This window comes from Tenrec ecaudatus, chromosome X, assembly GCF_050624435.1.
Source record: "Tenrec ecaudatus isolate mTenEca1 chromosome X, mTenEca1.hap1, whole genome shotgun sequence".
In the NCBI taxonomy this organism is placed as follows: domain Eukaryota; kingdom Metazoa; phylum Chordata; class Mammalia; order Afrosoricida; family Tenrecidae; genus Tenrec; species Tenrec ecaudatus.
This window is the reverse complement of record NC_134548.1, coordinates 1,010,571-1,034,330: the sequence shown is the minus strand read 5'-3', so window position 1 is coordinate 1,034,330 and position 23,760 is coordinate 1,010,571. Positions and strand designations below refer to the sequence as shown.

Here is a 23,760-nt window from a genome sequence, read left to right as displayed (position 1 = left end):
AAAAGAAATAGGATCGAGTCCTTGTCTTTTAAGGAACATCCGTCAGCGTATCAGATACGCACGAGTCGGACACTTGGGTAAAATGATCAGAAATCCGCGTATTTTGCAGAGTTTAGCGAAATGGGCGCCGACCGAGTTGCGATCTCACGTTGCCTGTGTTTCTCAGGGTTCGGACAATAGACGGCTGCTCGGACGGGGACGACCGCAGCCCGTTGGTGGACACGTCCGGCCGGAGCCCAGTCCTTCCTGATCCACGAAGGAGCCCTCCTCCGACGGAGCGTCCGTTTGGGCAGCTCGGGCCCGGAAGAGCCTCCGTGACTCCGTCGCTCCCCCGCTGCAGCGGGTTCCGAGCTGCGCCCCGGCCCTGCCCGACGACGGAAGGTGGCGGCGCCCGCCGTGCTGCGTGCCAGCTCGCCGCCCCCATGAGAACGCTCCATGCACAGCAGCCCCGTCCGTGTGCCGTGTGCGGCGTCCCCGCGCCTCTCCTGCTCAAGGCGCTGCACCGCCGAGCGAAGCCTTACGCGTGCAAGGAGTGCGGGAAGGCCTTCGGCATGGCCTCCTCCCTCAGCCGGCATCTAAAGTCTCACCGCGGGGAGCGGCCCTACGCGTGCCGGGAGTGTGGGAAAGCCTTCCGGCAGTCGTCCCACCTGAGCACGCACCTGAAAACCCACAACGGAGAGCGGCCGTACGGGTGCGCCGAGTGCGGCAAGGTCTTCAGCTGCTCCTCGGCCCTCGCCACGCACCGGCGCACCCACACGGGGGAGCGGCCCTACGCCTGCCGGGAGTGTGGGAAAGCCTTCAGCCGGTCCTCGCACCTCACGTCGCACCGGCGGACCCACAGCGGGGAGCGGCCGTACGGCTGCACGCAGTGTGGGAAAGCCTTCGGCGACTCCTCGGCCCTGACCAAGCACGTGCGCACCCACAACGGGGAGCGGCCGTACGAGTGCAGAGAGTGCGGCAAGGCCTTCTGCCAGTCCTCGCACCTCGCTTCCCACGCACGGACTCACGGCGCAGAGACGGCGGCGAAAGCGGGGCCCTGAGCGACGCCTCGCTTTCCGGGAAACGGTGGGAAACAGAGAGAGTTAACGGCGTCCGAAGCAAAGGCATGTGTCTTGGTATCGACAACGTCAACCACGTGGCCGTCAGTCCGTCGGTGGCAGGAAACACGGCGGACGACGGGCAGAGGCTCTGAACCGAGAGCGCGGCGCTGCCGCTAGGAACTGGAGAAGCCCCTGCGAGGAGGAGCAGAGCCTTCGGGACAGGGCGCGTTTGGGCGCAAAGGCAACGAGGCACAAAACAGGAGCGCTGGAAGCGGTCGCCAGGTCGGAGCGTAGGTTTGCGAGGGAGCAGCGAGGTCGCCCGCCATCGCCGAGCTGACCCAGGCTCCGAAGCCGCCAAGCGTCACAGGTCAGGAACGCGGGGAGAGTCGTTCCACCAGCAGCGACTTAGTGAAGATGCTCAGGACAAATGATCTAAAATGTTCATTTAAAATGACGGCGTAACGAGCACTGACGAATTCGAAAGCCTTGAAGAAAGGGACGCGTTCCTGGAGTCACACAATCTACGCAATTAACACAAACGGGGGCAGAAACACAGCCAAGCAAAATAGACTGATGGGCTCATGGGGGGAGATTATATATATATATTTTTGATCCTTTTTTCCGCCTTTCTCCCTGGGAGCTGCAGGTGGATGCAAACCGCCGACCATGCAGATCACAGCCCAAGGCGTGTGCACAGCAGCACCAGGGCTCCTCTGGGGGGAATTCTAGGGAGAACAACATATTTCTGTAGAGAGTTTCCATGGAGGCTTCTGCCAACCATCCACAGAGGAGCTGAAACGACAGCTATTCAACCAGCTCCAGCAGATGGAACAAGGAAGAATTCTCTGGAATTCCATTCCGGGAGCAAGCTTAACCCGGATCCCACCGCCAGGGAGAGACATCACTAAAGCGTTTGCCAAGATCCCCGCTCAGATCCCGGACCTCAGAGCTCAACATCAGCGGCAAACAGAGAATCCGTCGCTACCAAACGGTCGGTTCCGCGTTACGGAGCCAATGCGCCTCACGCCGCACACACACAGCAGGGCTATCGCCTCCTCGTCTGCAGAAACGTCATCTAACGAAGCCCGACCTCCATGCGTGACAGGGACGCAGCGCAATGGGAGCAGACGTGAAAGCCCTCCTCCTCGCGGGCACATCGTGCAACGCCAGCCGCCTGCAGATCCTCCCTGGAGCGAGATTAAAAAGAAACACGACTGGGGTGTCCCCGTCGCCTCGCCCGCGCAATATTACACTGGAAGCCCTGCCAAGGACGTAACGCAGAAGACAGTCGAGAGCATCCAGATTGGCAAGACGGTGCAAACCTCAAAGCAAGCAACGTGCATTCACATTTCCCCGATCGCATAAAGCCTCGGAGCCTCTGCAAGAAGGCAGCCGGCAGTGACGCTCTGCAGAGTGCCAGCGTGCAATCAACGGCGTGAAGTCGTTTGCTGCATCCCCGCAATTAAAAGCGCACCCCTGAAAGGCCGCCCTCCGTCGCGGAAACAGCGCTGCTTGCAGTCGCCGCGAGAAGATGGAAAAGGAGCCACCGCAACGAGCAACCGAAAGGATTTTATCCCAAGAGAAGTCGGAAGCATGCTGGTCGGAGAGGGAGAGCTAACCTGGGGGATCCGCCAGCCTGCAAGTGCGATGCCTCCCAGCCCAGATTTTAACGGCGTTTCTTGTTGGGAAGTGCATCCCTAACCTCCTACGGGAAGAAAGACTGACTGCCGTGTCATGGGTCCCGGTGAAGAATCCGTGCATTGGAATTCCGGTGGAAGGAAAGACGCTCGGACGCGCCACCGACTGCCGGCATGCTCTGCAGACACAGGCGTGGGGAGACCGCGTGTGCTTTGGACGGGCGTTTGGGAGACATCGGCACCTGCTCTCGGGCAACATGCTGGAGAAAGGCGAGTGTCCTGCAGGAGCAAGCCTTGGGCAAGACGAATCGGCACAGCTGCAACGATGGTTTCAGAGGGGGCGCTGGTGGGGCCCGTGCAGGATCGGGAGCGTCTGTCCTTCTGTACAGAGGCGCCCTGGAGGTCGGATCGGGCTCGGCACCCAGCACAGCACCCCAGTGGCGCATGGACCGCGTGACTCTGGGTTTCCAAGGCTGTGGGTCTTGCTCGGAGTCGGAAGCGCTGTTTTTCTCCTGCGGAGCAGCCGGTGGGTTTGAACTACCGACCTTGCAGTTGGCAGCGCAGTAAGTGGCCCCCTCCGTCGCTGCTGCATTTTAGGGAGAAAGTGGGCAAAGCTCTGTTGCTAGAGGAGGATACGGGGGAGGCCTCGCCGTCCCTGATTTCACAACCCCCCTCGGTGACGCAGCGGTCAGGCCGACTCGCTCACGGCAGCTGGCAGACACAGACGCGGAACACGACCGGGCACGTGAAACACAGGGTCCTCACCTCACACCGTACGGCAAAAAGCGAATAAAGAGATGCAACGACCTCAGTGTACAACCTAAGACTATGAAGGGGGGAAATGTGCAGGCCCCCAGCACGGACAGAGGCGTAAATTGATTGCCACGTAGCATGAATTGATTACCACGTAGCATAAATTGATCACCACGTAGCATGAATTGAATATTACCATGTAGCATAATTGATTACCACGTAGCATAAATTGATTGCCACGTAGCATGAATTGAATATTACCATGTAGCATAATTGATTACCACGTAGCATAAATTGATTACCATGTAGCATAATGGATTACCACGAAGCATAAATTGATTACCACGTAGCATAAATTGATTACCACGTAGCATAAATTGATCACCACGTAGCATAAATTGATTACCATGTTGCATAATTGATTACCACGAAGCATAAATTGATTACCACGTAGCATAAATTGATCACCACGTAGCATGAATTGAATATTACCATGTAGCATAATTGATTACCACGTAGCATAAATTGATTGCCACGTAGCATGAATTGAATATTACCATGTAGCATAATTGATTACCACGTAGCATAAATTGATTACCATGTAGCATAATGGATTACCACGAAGCATAAATTGATTACCACGTAGCATAAATTGATTACCACGTAGCATAAATTGATCACCACGTAGCATAAATTGATTACCATGTTGCATAATTGATTACCACGAAGCATAAATTGATTACCACGTAGCATAAATTGATCACCACGTAGCATGAATTGAATATTACCATGTAGCATAATTGATTACCACGTAGCATAAATTGATTGCCACGTAGCATGAATTGAATATTACCAAATAGCATAAACTAGATACTGAGCATAGCGGCGTGCAAACCGGAAGGTAAATAACTGAGATATCCCAAAATCTGCACATTTATGATCGTTGAACGATTCCACGGAAAGGTTAAAGAAAAGAAACTTGAGGGAAAATAGTCGTGTCGCTGTGACATTTCTGACGAGGGTCCTCGCTCTAAAATTTAAAGTGCCCACCTTCTCCATCGTCAAATCACTTCCTAACTTAGAGATGGACACAGGACCAGGGTGTCCATAAGCCCATGAAACATGCCTGGGAGCCTCCGTCACGGGAGAGGCAAGATCCAGCGCGAGATGCGGTCCCACCGCAGCGGCCGTGACATTGCTTTATTAGAGGGCGCGCCGGGTGCCTGCAGGGCTGTGGGTGCCTTAGGCTCCCAGGCACGGCTGCTAGAGAGGCGCGTAAAGGGAAAGGCCGGCTGCAGACAACATGAAGTGCCTCACAGGCAGAACCAGAGCAAACAATCCTGCTCTCTGCACTCGGGGGAGATCTCCCTACAGAGACGAGAGCCGGGACTCAGTGCGGCGTCTGCACACCCAGCTGGTTGCATCCCGACTCCTGGGAGCAGGAAAAGCGACACACCCCACTGTCCCGTCCGTGGATGAATAGACAGGATTCACGGCGTTCACCTGCGGCGGAAACGCCCACGGGTGCAGGATGACGACGCTGCAAACCACCTCACAACCTGGATCAGCACGGAGGACGTGCCGGGGTGAAGACGTCACACGCCGGAGGGCAGACTCACTAATTTCCAGGACACGTGGGAAGACACTGGCCCTGAATAAAGGAGCCAGGTCCTCCTACAAGGCTGCGCCCACGGGCTCATGCACAGTTTTACGACGAAGACGTCTGCCTGTTTGCAAGTGCACGTCTTCGAAGCTTGCCTTTGTCCCTTACGGAGCAACCGTTGGCCTCTTCCCACCGGGAGCCAATGCGAAGGAATCGAGCTGGACATTCAAGGACGCCGTGTCCCCGGAAGACGGATGGAGCCAAGAACCACGCTCCGCTCGCCCCTGAGATCCGAGGAGCTGGACGGTGCCCGGTGGCAGCTGCACCGCAGTAGAAAGTCCCGATCCGAATGGATAAAAAAGCGCAGAACAAAATCCAGAATCCAATCACCACGCGTGACACTCTGGGAGAGAATCGGGGAAACTGAGGCAGCCTTGTACCGTTAAATTGAAGCTCCCCCCAGAGGTCAGCTTTCAGCCAGTCGGGGCAACAAGCGCCCAAACCCGGCAGAGATGGGAGGAGACTGGTTCAAAATGGGGGGAATGCTGGTTTACGGCCGGGCTTTCGACCAGTTTCCCAGAACAGCTGCAGCCCTGGACGCTCGGCTGGAGAAGAAGAAAGCAAACCCGTGAGGACACAGCGCTGGCTCTGAAGTGGGAAGTGTCCTTTCTGCTGCCGTGTCAGGCAGCAAACGCACAGCGGCTCTCGGTGAGTCGGAAGCAGGTGGAACAAGGTTGTGTCTCTGGAAGAGAGTCGTTGCCTCGGAAAGGCTTCTCTCCTGGGTGTGGGTTGTGCTTTATTCCAGCTAAATGTGCTTTTAAAGTTTCTAGTGCTTCCCTCGATGCTGTTTTATGTGCAATTAAACACTCGGCTTTGGTGTGAGAGTCTCCCGTCTGTCCGGGGTTGGTGCGTGTCCTCGCTGCCGTGAAGCTAAACCTGCCGAGCACAGGTCGCTCATTTCTCGGGGCCGTGACCTTACCTTCAGCGCTGGGCAGGCTCCAGACGCCGCTTTCCGTTACGCTTGCGCCTCGTGAGATTGCTGTCCACTCGCCACGGTCGCCTACGATCATTTAAAATTAAAAACAAGTTTCCCACACATGAAGATTTCCAGAGCAGAGCAGCGGCTTTCCGTTCAGCAGTCCGCCCTCATCTTGCTTCCAGTCGCCTGTCCCTTCGATCCACCGTTGCTCAACCCCAGCTTGTTGGGCTTTGCTGGTTTCACGCCACCTTCCCTGACGTCCTGCCTTTGGGCAGAGCTGCTTCATTGCTAACCCAGGCTTGTATATCTTTGGGGGACGTGCAAGCCCCCTAATCACAGGTGAAGCCACGTCGCAGGAAGGGGTTGCAGTATAGGTTGTGCAGGAACGAGAGGGGCACAGTCTAGGGACAAACTAATAGGAAGAGGGGGGATTGGGGGTATCCGGGTGACAAGAGGGCGGATCCTCGAGTCAGGATGGGGCTGGAGCTCCATAGAAACCACTGCTGCCTCCCACCTGCTGTCCTCCCACGTCCCTCTTGCAGGCAGGCTCTCCCCCTTCGCCCATGTTGACGTACGTCCAACCAGGAGCCCCCTCTTCCTTCCCCTCCCATCCCCATGACCAGTCACATGTATGTGGGCATGAAAGCCGGGACGTGATTCCGTTTTTAATCCTGGTCTCGGACTATGTTTGTCCTGTTGGGACCCGTGTATTTTTGACCCGTGTCTGTTGTCGCCCCGTGTTTGCCCAGTGGCGTTTGCTGCTCCAAGAATGTTTTCCGTGTCTCTTCACTGGGAATCATGCAGAAAGCGGTCTCCCCTTTTATTTGCAGAGGGACTGCAAAAGGTTGGTGAGAAATCGCCAGGCGGGCAGAGTCGCCCACAGGCAGCAGCCAGGGCGGGTCACCCGCAGTCCGGACCTCAGCGAGGCAGACCCTGGACGGCAAGGGACCCACCAGCCTCGCGGCCAGGCATCGAGGTGAAGAAGCCTCCGTCTCTTAGACACACGGTGCACGTTGTGTTTGCTTGGCCCTCAGGTGGTGCAGCTCACAGGCGGAGGCAGAGAACTGGCTAAAGCTGCAGCACCCGGTCCAACCACCGGAGAGCGAGGGAGACGGGGGCGGGCCGTGCAGAGCCATCGATCTCTTTCCCTCCAATCGAACCGCGACCTGATTGATCCCGCGTGGTCCTACCGGCCAGGTCGACCCCATAAACGTACCTGTCGCAGGGACCTCAAAATGTTAGAGGGAAAATGGGGTGAAATTATCCCTGAGTTTTTCCTATAATCTTTGTGAAGCCCCAGTGCATCTAAGAGCACAGCTAAAAATACTCTCTTAGGGTTCTCGATAGAAACAAAATCAGATCGATAATACTTATATGTAGATATTTATACAGATGGATAACATATGCAATAAACTTAATTAAATTATAAAGCAGTACAAATGGCTCAGTGCAACTCACTCCCGTGAGACACTGGCAGTCCTTCGAGTCTTGAGGGCACAGGTCAGTCCTCTGCAGAGAGATTCAGGCTCTCCGGGCACAGGCGGCAAACAGCAAGGCAGGTCACCAACAATCAGACAGATGACAGGGGGGTCCCACAGTCCCCAGCTCAAGAGCTGTAAGTCCCAATGGTGTGGACTTTACAGGTCTTGAAGGAGCCTCAAATTACAGCGACACAGTCCACGGGTTGGGTGTCCCTCGGGCAGTGCAGCTTGTAAACTGAGGCACAGAACGAGCCAGGCAGCCGCCCATCAAAGAGCGAGAGACAAGCAAGGCGAGGCTCGCCGAGCCAGTGATCTCTCCGCCCTTCAATGACCCCCACATGGTTCACTGGCCACGTTCGCACAATAAACCTTAACTGTCTCACACAGTTCCTTTCTACCCAGGGTTGCTCCATCCGTGTTGAAACACGTCTCTGGGACCAATGTCTGCAGATAAATCCAGTCTTCTCAGGCTCATCCGGGTGCTTAAAAAACAAATCCATTCCAAGCCACGGCTGCTGAGGGCATGTGCCGGGCAGAGAAATCAGCTCAGAAGGTCCTCTTGTCTGTTTCTGGAGATTCCACAGGCATCGGCCATCCTGATGGATTAGTCTCAGAGGATCCGAGCTAACTGCAGGAGCTGATGGTAAAGAAATGCAGCGAGAGCTCAAAGCTGCCTTGGGGAGGGAAAGCTCGGGGCGGTTGAGGCTGAAGAACTTGTCCTCGTGACGGTGCACCGGCTGCTGGAGGACCGCAGGGGCCGCCATCGGAGCATGGCGTCTGGGAACGTACACCCGCAGAGCAAGCATCGCCCCCTCACACTTCCTTCTGCCCCCTTAGCGCCCCTGCCCCCAAATCAGGGAACATTTCCACGGAGCATGACTGAGTCTCTCGGGACATCGAGCGAGCATTTTCACGTAGAGCCTGCAGCAGCCAAGAGTGCAGGGTTCTTTGAGTGACGGTCAGAGGGTGTAGGGGTGCTGCCTTCGGGAAGGACGGAGGCCTCGATAGAGGCCACCCCCTGCCCGTGCTTTTACATCGGACTTGTTTGTCTAATGAGGAGACGTGCGATTCTGTGTCAGTGCCTTCTTTTTGGTTTCCCTGCTTTGTGCATGCTTGCATGCGGTCTACCTGTCTCTGTATCGCTTTGTTCTGCTGCACGTTGTGCGTTGTGTTGTGCGTTTCTCTGTTGCATGTTGTGCATGGTTTTCTCTCGTGCATTGTGTTGTGAAACACACACACAAGGAGCACCGACACGGTGCAGCTCAAAGAGGTTTATTGGGATCAAAATCCTGACTCAGCGCTGAGCGACCGCGCCAGACTGTCGGGTACGGAGTGTGGACCCCGAGCTTCCCCTGGGACAAGCTTTCGTTGCATCACACACACGGGGGCCGTGTTTCACAAAGGGGAACCTGCCTTACCTTTAGCTCGCCGATTTCTCCCCAAACAGCCGCTTGTACCAGCCTGTGATTTTCCTAAAAGCTCCGACGCACAAAAGCGGACTGTTTCGCAGGAAGGTCGACATTAATTCAGACCCAGGCTCCGTTCCGCCTCCTTATCGCACATCGTTCTGTCGTGCGTTGCTTGCACGTTGTTTCCTGCCGTGCATTGTTCTGTTGCACATAGCACACGGCTTTCGGTTGAGCCCTCTGCCCTGCTGTGCGTTGTGCATTGTCCTCTTGTCCATCGGGCTGCTGGGACTCAGACCCAACTCCCCGTCACCCCTGAGTTGGCGAGGTCAGGAGGGCACCTGTATGAGGCCTGGGTGGGAGGTGAGGGCGCAGGGAAACCCCGGTCACCGCCTTCACCATGTGAATGAGGGCACCTGCAGCTCACCTCACCTGTCTCTGCCGGGCGCCAAGCAGCGCAGGCGAGGGCTGGGTACCAGGCATGCCACACGGGTGGAGGGACCCGTCTTAATTTCTACCAGGCTTGGTTGCAGTTGGGCTGCCAATTCAGCACCGGCAGTTCGAAGCCAGTAGCCGCTCCAAGGGAGAGAGGCGAGGCTCCTGCAGGCGTCCAGAGGGCCGTCAATCCTACCGTGCCCAGTACCTGGCTCTGGATCCGCCCACAGGTAAGCGAAGTCACGTAGCTTCCGGCTCCTGCTCGGATGGTCCTAGGTTTCCCTTTCAAGCCAGTGGATCTCAACCTTGATAGATTTTTCTCTGCTTCTGGCATGAAAAGCGTTTCTTGACAGCCCCCCTCCCGCCCCCCCAGCAGGGATCCCCATACGACATTTGTCCTTTTGTGATTGACGCATGTCAGGTGGCCCAATGGGCTGCAAATCCAGCCGCGTCGTGAGGTCTCGGTGTTTCATTGTCTCTTTCAAGAGCTGGGAATCATCCACGGTGTGTTCGCACCAACATCTCCCCCTTTCCAGCGACGGGCACTCGGTTTCCTCCATCTTCTCACTGTTGCACGTCGTGCTGGAGAACAGGTGAGCTTGTTATCTCTGCTCCGGCTCCGGGCTTTACTTCTTCGGGGTCTGTAGCTAGTGGAGCAATGGCTGGGTCAGGTGCTGTTCCCAATTGAAGGTGCCCCGTGGCACCTTCCACAGTGGCTCTGTTGCACAGCCGCCCCCACCCCACGCAGTCAGCTAACATGGTCTCCCTAGCGGAAATAAGAAAGGCTTTAGCCAGAGACACAAAGGGGGAAACCCAAATCCTTCCACTGATTCCTAAGAGCCCTCTGCCTCCCGAGGGACACACCGCAGAGCCAACTCCGGGCACCACAGGTGGAAACCGCCAGCGGGTCCCAGAAAGCAAGGCGAGGCTTGCTCTTCCCATCAAGACCGACAGCCTTGGAATCGCCGCCGGCGGTGCCCGCTGGCTGCTCGGTTGCCTTGACGCCAGGAAGTGTCCCCAGAGGAAGCCCTTCCCGTTGAAGCAACTGGTAAAATGCAGAAGGGGGTCCTCCGTGTGGGAAACTGTCCATAATGTGATCGCCGAGGAGGTGGTAGGAATCTGTATGAAGACAGAAGGAATCCATCCATCGTGACAGTTTATCAGCGTTAATAAGGTGTATGGGGTGGGGTGGGGCTTTACATTTTTGTAGGAGTGTCGAAGGGATCAGGCATCAAAGAACAAAATATCATTATCATTGTCAAGGAGGGGGAGTGCGGAGTGGGGACCCAAAGCCCATCTGTGGGCAACTGGAGGGTCGCGGGGGGGAGAGGAGCCAGTCAGGTGCAGGGCAGCAACGGTGAAACATACAACTGTCCTCTGTTTCTTAAATGCTTCCTCCCTAATATCCTGATCCCAATTCTACCTTGCAAATCCGGCTGGACCAGAGGATGGACACTGGTGCAGACAGGAACTGGAAACACAGGGAATCCAGGACAGGTGATCCCTTCAGGACCAGTGGTGAGAGTGATGATACCTGGAGGGTGGGGTGGAAAGGGGAAACTGATTACAAGAATCTACATATATCCTCCTCCCTGGGGGACGGACAACAGAAAAGTGGGTGAAGGGAGACGTTGGACAGTGTGAGACAGGACAAAATAATAATGATTTATAAATTATCAAGGGTTCATGAGGGAGGGGAGCGTGCAGGGAGGGGGAAGTGATGAGCTGATACCAAGGGCTCAGGTAGAAAGCACATGTTTGGAGAAGGATGCTGGCAACAAATGTGCAAACGTGCTCGACACACGATGGATGGATGGATGGATCGTGATAAGAGCTGTACGAGCCCCAATAAAATGATTTTAAAACGTTTTTTTGGAGGAAATGGAACTAAGAGATGAAAAGTATTTTCCCATAAACGGTTTGAAGCCTCATAGTAGAGGTGAACGTTTAAACCTCTTTAAAACTGTCGTTTCAAAGTTAACTTCACCTCGGCCTCCTGGCGCTCAGAATAACTCATCATCCAGACTCTCACGCTGGGAACAAAATATTCTCCTCCGCGTCTCCATCTCGTGGAGAGGTCAGAACGGGACCGCAGTCTGCACGTTGCTCTTAGGGAAAGAAATGGGACAAGGAACAAGCCACGAAACAGAAGCCAAACGTAAGGAAGTTGGGGCGCGAAACAGAACCAGAGATCCAATCTGCAAAGTTTAGAAGCAGGCTTTAGTGAGAGGCTTGCGGGCGGATTCAGCAACTCAGGGAACTGAGCTATTGAAACCGCGCCTTGGGGAATTTAGGCTGCGTTTTTATGCCCCTGCTGCAGGCACAGCTGGGAAGGGTGCAGGCTGGGAGGATCTGTGCACACAGGTGCTTCAGAAGGGAGAAGGTCTTTGACCTTGTCTATATGCCAAGGACGGCTAGAGTGGAGCGTGCATATCTTCAGAAAACATTCCGGCTCCGGGAATTTGCAGGTTGAGCCGGGGACGGGGAGGTCGATGGGAGGTGAATTCTGAGCGCCAAGCTGAAGGCACCGGATTCAAAATGGGGAGTCCCTGTTGCCAAGACCAGGCAGCAAAGTGTAGACGCACACGACTCTAAGGATGGAGAAATATGGATACGTGAGACAAGTATCCAAAGTACGCGCTGCCATTTCTTTTTGGACAATATCTTATTCCCATGTTGTGCTTATTCCAGTATCTCCCTTTCCCGAAAGCTCGCCGGATTCTTAACACTGGAAAGCGGGACGCCATTGACAACACTCATATCCTGGCGAAATAGCCGCATGGCAGCCGACAGCCGTCTACCCTGGCTTGTCGTGCATCCTTTCCAAAAATCGGGACTTGTTTAAAAGGCGGGAAAAATGGTTAAAAATCGGGATCTCCGGTCACCTATCCCATCGGGATGGGGCTATGCAAACATCAATGACATTGATCCCCTCTCCCGCCTTCCTCTCCGCACCCCCCCACCGCCACCCCGCGTTGCAATATTTTTAAATGCACACATGTGAAAAGACGGGCTTTCTCCGCTGACCCAGAGGATCCCTGATCACGGAATTTCGCTTTGCGGCTCTTGCAGGCATTTCTCCCTCCCTTCCAGCACCGAAGGGCGGCCGGCAACAGGCGGAACCATTGTGCTGCACGGTCGCGAGTTACAGTGCTCTGCGTTTCCCACCCGGACACATTTTCCGGAGGCACCACGCCGTTTCCGGAAGCGCCCAGAGCGGAAGTGTGGCGTGTGTCCCCGTTGAGTAGCCGCCGTGTCTGTTGCTTTTCGCGTTTGTTACTTTTTTTCTGTTTTTTTTCTCGTGTCCGCGGTGCCGGTTGGATCTGCGGGCGCCGCCCCACCGCCACCCGGGCCCCGGGGCCGCGGACGCTGAGGAGCCGAACTGCGCCTGCGCGTCTCCGGGCGGTCGGTCTCGGGCCGCGGCGACCCCGCCGGGGAACTCCGGATCGGGGCCCGCGTGCGGAGTCGGGGCGCGGCGGCTGTGTGTCCGGGCGGGATGGTCGCGAGCGGAGCTGCCCCGGCGGTCGCGCGTCCCGTGCAGACAGCGCTGCCCCGGAAGTAGGCCTCACGCGGCGCGGGGAGCCTGCTCGACCAGCGCGGGGATCTGCGTGGACGTCCGATCGCGAGTTCGGTCATCTGCTCGCGTGGCTGCGCAGGCCGGAACCACGTTGCGTGGGTGAGTACGTGCGTGCGTACGTGCGTGGGTGGGTGCGAGCAAACGTACGTGGGTGGGTGCGTGCATACGTACGTGGGTGCGTGCGTACGTACGTGCATGGGGGTGGGGCGCGCCTGCCGTGGGAGCGCTGAGTGCGTGTGTACGTACGTACGTGGGTGCGTGAGTGCGTACGTACGTGCGTGCGTACTGCGTGGGGGTGGGGCGCGCCTGCCGTGGGAGCGCTGAGTGCGTGTGTACGTACGTACGTGGGAGCGCTGAGTGCGTGTGTACGTACGTACGTGGGTGCGTGAGTGCGTACGTGCGTGCGCACTGCGTGGGGGTGGGGCGCGCCTGCCGTGGGAGCGCTGAGTGCGTGTGTACGTACGTACGTGGGAGCGCTGAGTGCGTGTGTACGTACGTACGTGGGTGCGTGAGTGCGTACGTACGTGCGTGCGTACTGCGTGGGGGTGGGGCGCGCCTGCCGTGGGAGCGCTGAGTGCGTGTGTACGTACGTACGTGGGAGCGCTGAGTGCGTGTGTACGTACGTACGTGGGTGCGTGAGTGCGTACGTGCGTGCGCACTGCGTGGGGGTGGGGCGCGCCTGCCGTGGGAGCGCTGAGTGCGTGTGTACGTACGTACGTGGGAGCGCTGAGTGCGTGTGTACGTACGTACGTGGGTGCGTGAGTGCGTACGTGCGTGCGTGCGTACTGCGTGGGGGTGGGGCGCGCCTGCCGTGGGAGCGCTGAGTGCGTGTCTACGTACGTACGTGGGTGCGTGAGTGCGTACGTACGTGCGTACGTACGTGCGTGGGGGTGGGGCGCGCCTGCCGTGGGAGCGCTGAGCGTCAGTCCCCGGGGCTGCAGGCGGCGGGAGGATGCAGGGTTTTTCCGGGAAACAGGATGGAAGTCAGCTCCCCAGGAGGAGGAAGAGGAGGCTCGCCCGGGACCCCCGTGGAGATGGACCGCTTCAGGGGGAGCTGATTGCGACGCGCGCATCTTGCAAACTTAAATAAGCATTGCAAGCGTGGAAGCCTGCGAGTGCATAATCGGTCGGGATCGTTAAACCCGGCGCGGAGGCCGCGCGTGCAGGGGGAAGACGCGCGGTTTAGGGAGCGCCGGGCGCATGTTACCGCTTGTGGGCAATGCTGCATAAGGATCATAAAACACGGGCGGGACTCAGTGGCGCTGGGTTATCCCTGCTGAACAGCAGGATGTCAAGTGCATCTTTTGAATAAATGGGTGTGAAGCAGCGGCGCTGGATTGCACGGGTGCAACGATGCGGGTTGCCCGGGAGCTTCAGCTTCTGCACAATTCACGGCGTGGCGTCCGTTGTTCCCACAAGTAACAGGATAATCGGGCGACTAAGGGGCCCAGGAAGAAGGACACGTTCTAAATGGATTGCACCAACGCTTCTGGATCGGATTGAATACTTGGTTGGGTGGCTCGGGCTGGAAGTGCCAATAAAACTTTATAGAAAGAAAGCGTGCAAAAAAAGAAGAAAGTTTATGGGCTCGTGACTGTGGCCTTCTTCCGCCTTGGGGAAGAAGCGGTGATTTTACAAGAGACCGCTTTTCCCGGGCTGTGTCCGATCCGGGCGGCTGTTCACAGGCTCCCCTCTGTGTGCAGTTCTGCTAACAAGCAATCCTGTGTCCCGGCAGCGCCTCCGTTACCGTCCCAGGTGCTTCCAAGACCGTGGGTTCTCACCTCGGTCCTCTCAGTACTTCAGGAGAGATGAGCCTCCTAGAAAACAGGGAGGCCTGTGCACACCTTCCTGATGGACAGCGCAGGAGTTACGGGGGCTTCAGACCCCTCGGGGAGGCTGTGGAGCCAGGAGGCGGAGAAGAGGTGGACGGGGCACCTGCAGGCTGCCCACCCACGGCCCTGGGAAGAGCCCCGGGAGCCTCACTAGCAGCAGCCGTTGCCCGGAACAGCCTGATGCCCCTGGAGCTACACGCTGTCGCGGGGCCAAATGTCTCTAAGGAGCGTGTCCTGCAGGGGAGTGTGATTGGGCCTTGCCGCAGTCCCGGGAATCCCTGCTCTCCCGCTGCTTGGTGCAGAAACCGCACAGGGGGACGTGCAGACCTGTGCAGGGCGTGCGGGATGCACAGGTGGCCTGTGCGCCCCAGTCCTCGTTTCCTTTTGGCCCAAGTGCAGAGTGACGCTGTGCACTCGGCCGCTAAGCGGAAGTCTGCGGTGCACTGGGCAGCGCTCGAGTTCCCCAGGGTGCCCGGCTGTGTTGCTCTGACCTGGGTGTGAGCGCTCTCACTCTGGCCCTCCCGTTGGCTGGGCGGCTACGGATGGCCGTGAAATCCCGAAGAGTTTGCAGAGTCTCCACGTCGGCGGAATTCCTACCTGGAATCCCTTCTGCTCATTCATCGGGGAGGTGGATGGTCCCCCCACCAGGGAGGGTGCATTTGGAGAGGGGATTCCCTCCACCCGGCTCCAGCGTGCCCAGGAGGGGAGGTTTTCTTAGTGGGGGGGGCTGCCTGGACGTGTCCTGCATGGACATACTACAGGTGGTCCCATGGGCTTGCTGGGAAGGCCCTGGACCAGCCTTGGAAGCCGCGTTATCTTACTGTCTGACTTCCTGCGTGCGCCCCTCCTGTGGGCCTGTGAGCGCGACGTGTTCTGCCATCAGTCACGGATTGGTGACTGCGTCTTTGTCCCCCGACTGCATCTTGCTTTCAGACCTTGTGCTGATGGCCCCCCTCCCTCCTCTGTCCGTGTGAAGACTTAATAAATGTCCTCCTGACGTTATATTTGGGGGAGGGGGGTTATATTTAAAACCGGGGCCCCTTTTGTACCCGGAGGCAGCACGTGGGGGGGCAGGGAGGTGAAACTGACAGAGTCAGAGAGGTCTTGCTTCCTCGGAGGCAGCGTGTCCAGGTCACGAGAGAGAGAGAGACAGAGAGAGAGAGACAGAGAGAGAGAGAGACAGAGAGAGAGAGAGAGGGAGGACGTTGTCCACGCGGAGGAGGAGCAGGAGGGAGAGACGTGGCTGCGAAAACTCGGACGAGTCTCTGACTTGTTGAACGACGTGGGATCGGGGTGAAGGACACAATGCTTGGAAATTCTCCCACATTTCTCAAATGTTTAGGAACTCACGGGACCTGGTTGAGAATGAAGTAAGGGGGGAAGAAAGACGGAGCAGGAAATGTGGGTTGGGAATGCGACAGGGAGAAACCAGTCGCCTGTTAAGATGCTGTCGCCCAAGAAGAGTGTTCTTAAGACACAAAGCAGACTCGGCAGGTGCAGAGTCTGTATCCAGTGGCCGTGGAAGCATCTCAGCGCCGGCGTGGCCTCCACGTGGCTCCTCAGCTCCAGGGCTCCATCAGCGCAGCTCCGTGTGTCTTGTCCGCGGGAAAGTCTCGCAGGGAGGGAGCTGTGTCCCGTCCCCAGTGAGCAATGTCTGTCCTCGGTGCCTCCCAACGAGGTCATCGAGCTGCAACCTGATTGACAGGCGAGACTCCGCCCCTTCCCTCTTAAAGTCTCACATTGACAACCGATGATGTAACGGCCCCGCTGGGTATGTTGCACTGAAAACACAGCGTGGTCACGTCATGCACCGCGAGCCTGTGGCCCGTGCGGGACCGCGTCACGTTGGTGAGCCGATGGCTGCAAACCCCGGGTCCCTGATCGGAAATGTCTCAGCGCGGCCAGGCCTGGTTGCTTCTCCTGCTCTGGAATACGGGGTTTCCTCCATTTCTGGGTGACTGTGGTGGGGTCAGGATGCGGGAGGCTGTTCTGACGTCGCTGTCAGTGTCCTCTGAGTGGAGCGGTGCCCTGAGCCTGGGAGGAAGCAACACACCTGTCACTCACTCTGCATCGCCCACACCGTCTCCTCCCCGCCCCTCTCTGTTGCAGGTCCCAGGGGTGCTGCAGCGAGAGGCAGCCCAGGCCAGGCTGCTGGAGACCCGGGGCGCCCCTCTCGCACATCCGTAAATCCCGGGGGAGCATTTCCATTGGCTGACTCGTGCGTGCACTGGACGCTGTCCATCCGTCTGCAGACTGCCTTGTGCTCCACGCCCCCTCCCACCCCGCGTCCCCAAGGGGCTGCTTCTGTTTAGGGACCGCATTCCCCAGACCCCGGGACGCGGAGCAGGACGATGGTGAGCGCCGCAGACAATGGGTGGTCCTTTGGGCGAGGGGTGGGGCCCATTCCCAGGGTTTGGGGACCAGGTGTGGTTCCTCGGTGGGAGAAGAAAAGGTCCGGAGAAATCCAAGCGACAGAACCCCAGGAGACGTCCTTGTCAGGTTTGCACGTGGGGCTTCCTCTGTGGTTCTCTGAGCTGCCCTCATGCGTGTGCTGGAAAGACGTCAGCCGTTGGAACATGTTGACGTCCCTGCAGGACGTCATGCTTGGTAAAGCAGACGGGCAGCACGAGAGAGCAAGGGCCTCAGCGAGATGGATGGACGCGGGTGCTGCCCTGGGCTCACCGTCGTGAGGCTGGCGCAGGACCAGGCAGCGTCTTAGGGGCTCCGTGAATCGGGGTGCGTTCGATGGCACCTCCCGGCAGCGGCAGTTGGAAGCCACCAGCTGCTCCCAGAACGACAAGGCTTCTTTCTACCTTCTGTGAGGTTGACGGCCTTGCAAACCCCGAGACGCAGGTCCGCTCCGTCCCGGGTCGTGGGCATGAGCCGGCTGGCAGGGAGGGACAGACAGAGGCTGGAAGACGGGGCCGTGTCTGTGCCCCTCTTTCTCTAGCTACAGGGCTCAGGCGAGAAGGTCCTGGCAGGTTATAGGGTCCTGAGCTCCTGAGGGCCCCAAAGGATTGAAGCAGGGCCTGGTGGATCCCGTGTGGGATCTCCAGGTCCATTGTTCTCTCCCGTAGGGAATTCCTTTGTCTTAGGGACCCACACAGACAGGACTCGGGATACAAAAGCTTGCCGTCACCCTGTGCAGAGATCGTCTCAGTAAATTGGGGTTCTCAGTGAGACGTGAATAACGAGTGAGGCCGTGAATGTAGTTCGAAGGTGCAAAGGGGGGTGCTGTACCCTAGAGCCGACCTTGGTTAAACGCAGAACCTGTGGGGAACCCCCCGGAGTCTCGGGGCCTCAGGGCTGTTTGCGTGCAGACGAGCACGTGGCCGCGTGCTGACCGCGCCCGTGTGGGTGTCTCTAGGGCTCCGTGGCCGCGGAGGACGTGGTCATCCACTTCAGCCGGGAGGAGTGGGCTCTGCTGGATTGTGCCCAGATGAAGCTCTACCAGGAGGTGATGATGGAGACCCTCAGGAACCTCACCTCCGGTAAGACTCGTCGGTCTGTCTGTCTGTCTGTCTGTCTCTTCTCCCTGGTCCCTTTCGTGTGGACGTTGCTCCGTGACGTGGGCTGAGCAGGCGGCCATCTCGCGACGTGAAGCGCGTGGTCCCCCTGCCATCTCCTGCCGCCGTCCCGGACCTTTCAGTGGGCAGTTCCTTGATGGATAAAGTGCTTGGAGCAACAGATCCGCACCCAGGAGATCGACACCCCACTTTCTCCCGACGGGCAGGGTCAGGGGCTCTCGTTTGTTCCCCCGGAAGCGCAGAGGGACGATGTGCTCGCAGCACGGATGGGGTTCATCCAGGAACAACGGAAAGGAGTTTGGGGTTGCTCTTCTCCAGTGACCCAGCCCTGGGGGGAGGGGAGCCCCAATAGCATCGTGGGTAAAGCATTGGGCTGCTCACTGCAAGGTCGGCAGTTCCGAGGCACCAGCCGCCGCTCCAGGGGGCTTTGTACTTCCACACGGAGATACGTGCGGGCAGCGAGTCTGCACCGACTCAATGGCAGTGAGTTTTTGTTTGTTTCTGAGAATCAACTCGGGAAGCAACTCAATCTGCATCGAGTGTGACTTGCTTCTCTCGGGTTGCAGACGACATCGTCACGCCTGCACGCTTGCCAGAAGCTCGGTTATCCACCGATTGTCAGGCAGGCGTCCGATTCTCTCCTCGGGTCCCGTGTGAGTGGCGCCCAGCACCTTTCTTCACCTCTTTCCAGCACCCTCACTGACCGTTCCCGTACAAGCCATTTGCCGGCAAATAGACGACCTTGTCTTTTTCTGTTTAAGACCGTCTCCTTTTTCCTGCCTAACACGTTTTCCCTTCTTGCTTTGCATTTCCGCTCGCGAACGTCCGTTACTCGGTCAGTGTCTGCAAGTCTCACGGGCGGGAAAACGTTGCCCTGCAAGCACTCAGCGCTGCCGTCGGGGAACAACCACACCTGGTCCTTCCTGCTCGGAGAAAACCCTGAATCCCATGTGCCTGAAGGTCGACCTAGAAGCCGGGGGAGCTGTGGGAGGTGAGTGTGCTTTACACGGACGGCAGCAGGGGCTCAGGAGATAGCCGTGAAGTTACCTGGCATGAAAACGCACACTGATTCCGGCTTGTAATGGTCCAGCCGTTGCCAACAGAAACCGGCCCGGTGTGTTTGGTCCATTGGACGTGACCCGACGGGGTGTCTCGCTCACGGGTGGCCTCTTTCCTTCGGCGTCGCTGTCCACAGCCCCACAAAGACACCCGCCCCTTGCACAGATGCCCCTGAAACCAGGAGGCTGTATTGTGAGATTAAACATGACACAGCCACGATAGAGAGTCTGCCTGCCGTGTGACTTCGTCCATGCAGCGTGACAGTAGAAGGTCATGCGTGTCCAGGTTCATGTCTCACAACCCGTTGCTCGCTCGTTGCAGAAGCCAAACAGCGGAGGTCACCTGTGACCGTCACGAAGGAGATCCATGTGCAAAGACCTCCAGCCGGATCCCAGATCCCACTTCATCCCGAAGAAGTCCTCCAGAAGGAAGTGTCTCTGAGCGCCGTCCGTCGGGAGAACCTCTCACGGGTCCCTTATCGCGGAAGAGCCCTGCCTCCCCTCGGCGAGGGTGCTCAGCCTGTCCGTGCCAGAACTGCGCGGGCGCCCACAGCCGCTCCTGTCCCCTGGCCCCTCCTCGGAGACCCCTTCGTGCCACGGAGCCTGGAGAGGACCCCCTTCCTGGGCCCGCGCTTCAGAGGCCTGCGATCGCACTCACGGGTATCGAGTGCCGTGAGGGCAATGGATGCAGAGAAGAAGGCCTTCGGCGTTGCCCAGCCCTCCCCGAGAAGCCCCGCGGACTAAGTCGCGGCGGGGAGAGCGCTCAGGGAAGCCCGCCGTGCGGGGAAGCCAGCGCTCAGCCGTACGGATGTCCGCAGTGTGGGAAAGCCTTCTGCCGTCGCTCCTACCTCGCCGCGCATTCGCGATCCCACCGTGCCGACCGGCCCCACCCGTGTAAGGAATGTGGGAAAGCCTTTAAGAAGGCCTCCTCGCTCCGCGTGCACGGGCGCGTGCACACCGGGGAGAAGCCCTACGCGTGCCGGCGCTGCGGCAAAGGCTTCGCGTCTTCCTCGAACCTCACCAAGCACGTACGCACTCACACGGGGGACCGGCCGTACGCGTGCCGAGAATGCGCGAAGGCCTTCAAGGAGTCCTCCAACCTCACGCTCCACACGAGGACCCATCACGGAGAGCTCCCGTTCCAGTGCGCCCAGTGCGGGAGGGCCTTCACCTCGCGGTTCTCGCTAACCAACCACACGCGCGCGCACCGCGGGGAGCGGCCGTTCGCCTGCGAGGAGTGTGGGAAAGCCTTCATCCGGGCCTGCCACTTGCACCGGCACAAGAAGACCCACAGCGCAGAGAGGCCGTACGCGTGCGAGGAGTGTGGGAAAGCCTTCAGCGACGCCTCAACCCTCACCGGCCACCGCAGAACCCACAGCGAGGAGCGGCCGTACGCGTGCACCGAATGCGGGAAGGCCTTCAAGACCCCCTTTTACCTGGCTAAGCACGGGCAGACCCACGCTGGCGCGAGGCCGTACCCGTGTAAGGAGTGTGGGAAAGCCTTCCCTTCCGGGAAGCAGTTCATGTCCCACCGGAGAGCTCACCACGGAGGGAACCCCTTCGAATGTGAGCGGTGCGGGAAACGCTTCACTCACTTCTCCGCCCTCGTGAGGCACGAGGGGACCCACAGCTCGGAGAAGCCGTACAAGTGCCAGGAATGCGGGAAAGCGTTTGCCGATGCCCCGCACCTCGGCGTGCATCTGCAGACTCACAGCGGGGACAGGCCCTACCGCTGTCCGCAGTGCGAGAAAGCCTTCAAGTTTTCCTCGGCGCTCCACGTGCACAGGAGGGTTCACACCGGGGAGATGCCCTACGAGTGCCCCGAGTGTGGGAAACGGTTCAGGCGGAGCGGAAACCTCACGGACCACAGGAAAACCCACAGCGCGGAAAGGCCCTATGTGTGTGCGGACTGTGGGAAAGCCTTCGTGTCCCTCTCGGCCCTTAACATACACAGAAGAACTCACACCGGGGAGCGCCCGTACGGATGCCAGGACTGCGGGAAGGCCTTTGCCCAGTCCTCTCACCTCAGCACGCACAAGAGGGTTCACAGCCAGGAAAGGCCGTTTGCATGTACGGAATGTGGGAAAACCTTTAAGCACACTTCGAACCTCTCTCAGCATCGAAAAATCCACTCTGCGGAAGAGGCTCCGGGCACGTGAGGAAAACTCAGCCCAAGAGACTGCTTGCAGGTGGGAGACGACTGGAATTCCTTCACCTGTTTCTGAAGCCTCACTGGCACATGCTGGCTCCTCCTGGAGACACGGTCAGAACAGGGATGCTTCACTCTTATTCCCAAAGTTCCAAGTGGCACGTTCTAATTCTGGGATCAGAGGACAGTTCTCCACAGAAGTGTTTGCGGAAGGAGTGCCTTCGTACACGATAGGCCACTTCACTGCCCCTCTTTCGTGGTTGGGACCGAGGAGTTCCTGGGTCGTGCGGCTTTCGTGGGACTCGGTTCCCTACAGCTCCCGTCAAAGCCCTGCGCGCTGGCAAACAAGGACGCACACGGGGTGTGTGTTCCTCACATTTCAACCGCTGTCGCTTTCACCGTCCGGAATCGTCGACTCGAGTTTGTATTTTCTTACGTGACGAGTGTCCATTCTTCACATTGCGAAGTATTTTACCACCTATGTTTCTCAAAGGGCCATGTTTTTAACACTGTTCCAATATTGTTCTTTCATCCGTTTCCCTGTGCGTTTTAATGTCCGTTGACTATGCTGTGCGATCTTGTATTTACCAGGCTGTACGTGTGTTTGAATCGGGTTCTGTTTTGACGTAAGCATCCGATGACCATAAAGAACAGCTCTTCACTCTGGCCCCGCGTGGGGGGTAGTCGATTGGCGAATGTTTCTTCGCTAAAGTTAAGCTGCCTCACAAGTCAGAGCGCGGAGGTCAATGAAATGTTCCTCGTAATGTCTAACGCAGAACAAACGCAGGAACGTGTCAGGACACGCTGACGCGTCGTTAACATGGCAGTAGGATGGTATTTACGGGGCGCGAAACAGGTTTTTCTGCAGGTTGCCCCTCGTACTGCATGCCCGGCCAGGAGGCTGCTTGCTGGGCAACTACGGAGTTCAGCTTCATGGAGCTCCGCTCGCTGAGCCATCTGGGGTACCAGCCGTCTGGAGCCACAGACTCTACCGTCCGTCCCACCTTAGGGGAGGCCCACTCCCTGCGGATAAGGGGAGCGGCTTGTTTCCCCGAAGGAAAGCCCAGACACAGAGTCCAGCCAACGCAAGGAGGACCAAGGTTTGGCTGCCAACTTGCGTCTCAGATCCGCGCCCATCCTGTCCCGTGTGTACCCCTAGCCCCTCCTCTTCCTGTTGCTCGTCCCTGGCTGTCCCGCGTATGCCTGTCCTGCAGCCCCTTCCTGTTACATATGTGGATACCCGGAATCAGGGGGGGGGGCTTGCACACCCCTTAAATGTCTATCTGCGTTGGTTAGAAATATATTCGCTCTGCGCGGACCTGGCTGCTGAGAGCGATGCAGCCGTGAGTGTGCTTATTTTATCCTCTCTCCCCTCTCCGATGGCTTCACTGTGACCTCTGTGTAGTCTCGCCCTCCAGTCGCGCCTGCCGACCCCTCGGTGGTTAGAGGCTCGTTTCCCCTGACAGGTGATCCCCGAAAGGCACCCCTGGTTTGCACAGTGGATTCGGCAGCGACCTACTCACCCGGAGTTCCAGTTTCACCTTCGCCATCCTCGACGGAAACACTGCTTGGGTCAAGATTTCCAGCCATAGGGACCCTCTGACGGTTCCAAGTTAAGTCGCTCGCCGTAGAGAAGATGCACACAGTGAAACGGCCCTGCTGTTTGCTCTAGCCCAGACCCGGGAGGGTCCTAACGAGCGGCTCTGTATCTCAAGGGGAGAAATGAAGAGGCGGCAGAAGCTTTGCGGGGCTCCCTCCTCAGTGTCAGGCACCAGGCAGCGGAGAGAGAGATTGTAGTCTCGCGCCAACTTACATAGCCGCAAGGATCCACGCCCCTAATCCCAGGCCACCACGTGCTTCACAGGGTGGGCAGTGTCTGGACTCTGTTGTGTCTCTGCATCCACTGGGGGGGGGGGGTCACTAGCACCCGTGTTTGTGGCAGGTAAGAGGGAGTCACTGCCCCTCGAGCACACAGAGCAGTAGCAACATGCCGCCTTGTGCGGGTGCAGCCGCGACCAGGAGCAGTGGACACTGTAGATAAGCAGGTAGCACTTACGGGAGGTTGCTGTGGAGATGTTGTTAAAATCATTTTATTCGTGGCTCACACAACGCATCACAATCCACACATGCATCCGTGTGTAAAGCACACTTACACATTCGTTGCCTTCGTCCTTCTCAAACCACTCGCTTTCCACTTGGGCTCCTGGAATCAGCTCCTCATTTTTATCCCCCCTCCCTCATGAACCTTGGCTAATTTATAAATTACTATTTTGTCATATCTTA

At 57.9% G+C, this 23,760-nt stretch overlaps 2 protein-coding genes and 2 long non-coding RNA genes across 9 annotated transcripts in view; 3 read left to right on the top strand and 1 right to left on the bottom strand.

Annotated features, from left to right (window-relative positions):
• Nucleotides 1-5,012, top strand: part of LOC142433058 (zinc finger protein 324B-like) — a 12,337-nt gene extending 7,325 nt beyond the window's left edge. For both annotated transcript variants that reach the window (XM_075538177.1, XM_075538176.1), the window contains exon 5: nucleotides 167-5,012. In XM_075538177.1, the coding sequence (XP_075394292.1) occupies nucleotides 167-1,040 (874 nt within the window). In that variant the 3' untranslated portion in view covers nucleotides 1,041-5,012. The remainder of the gene's footprint in view (nucleotides 1-166) is intronic.
• LOC142433059 (uncharacterized) lies at nucleotides 4,202-12,996 on the bottom strand. Of its 4 annotated transcripts, none has more exons than XR_012781079.1 (4): nucleotides 11,322-12,996; nucleotides 10,758-10,868; nucleotides 8,912-10,453; nucleotides 4,202-8,121 (listed from the first exon to the last, which is right to left on the bottom strand). It is a non-coding gene; the product is annotated as an uncharacterized LOC142433059 (long non-coding RNA). The 4 variants fall into 4 exon arrangements; XR_012781077.1 differs by having other exon boundaries at nucleotides 4,206-10,453; nucleotides 11,322-11,925; nucleotides 12,362-12,996; XR_012781076.1 differs by having other exon boundaries at nucleotides 4,205-10,453.
• Nucleotides 9,728-11,022, top strand: LOC142433060 (uncharacterized). The gene is made up of 3 exons (XR_012781080.1): nucleotides 9,728-9,927; nucleotides 10,191-10,382; nucleotides 10,780-11,022. It is a non-coding gene; the product is annotated as an uncharacterized LOC142433060 (long non-coding RNA).
• Nucleotides 12,398-23,760, top strand: LOC142433057 (uncharacterized). 2 transcript variants are annotated; one of them, XR_012781075.1, is made up of 6 exons: nucleotides 12,398-13,010; nucleotides 16,853-17,097; nucleotides 18,111-18,234; nucleotides 19,111-19,261; nucleotides 19,651-22,577; nucleotides 22,944-23,760. XR_012781075.1 is itself a non-coding variant. In XM_075538175.1 (5 exons), the coding sequence occupies exons 2-5, from the start codon at nucleotides 17,095-17,097 to the stop codon at nucleotides 21,485-21,487; spliced, it is 2,115 nt and encodes a 704-aa protein (XP_075394290.1). In that variant the 5' UTR covers nucleotides 12,398-13,010; nucleotides 16,853-17,094; the 3' UTR covers nucleotides 21,488-23,760. The 2 variants fall into 2 exon arrangements, 1 of the variants encoding a protein (XP_075394290.1); XM_075538175.1 differs by having other exon boundaries at nucleotides 19,651-23,760.

Coding starts and splice junctions, on each gene's coding strand:
- LOC142433057 (XM_075538175.1), top strand. Junction 18,235..19,110: donor CCTCAGGAACCTCACCTCCG/GTAAGACTCGTC, acceptor TTACTCGGTCAG/TGTCTGCAAGTCTCACGGGC. Junction 19,262..19,650: donor AGCCGGGGGAGCTGTGGGAG/GTGAGTGTGCTT, acceptor CGCTCGTTGCAG/AAGCCAAACAGCGGAGGTCA.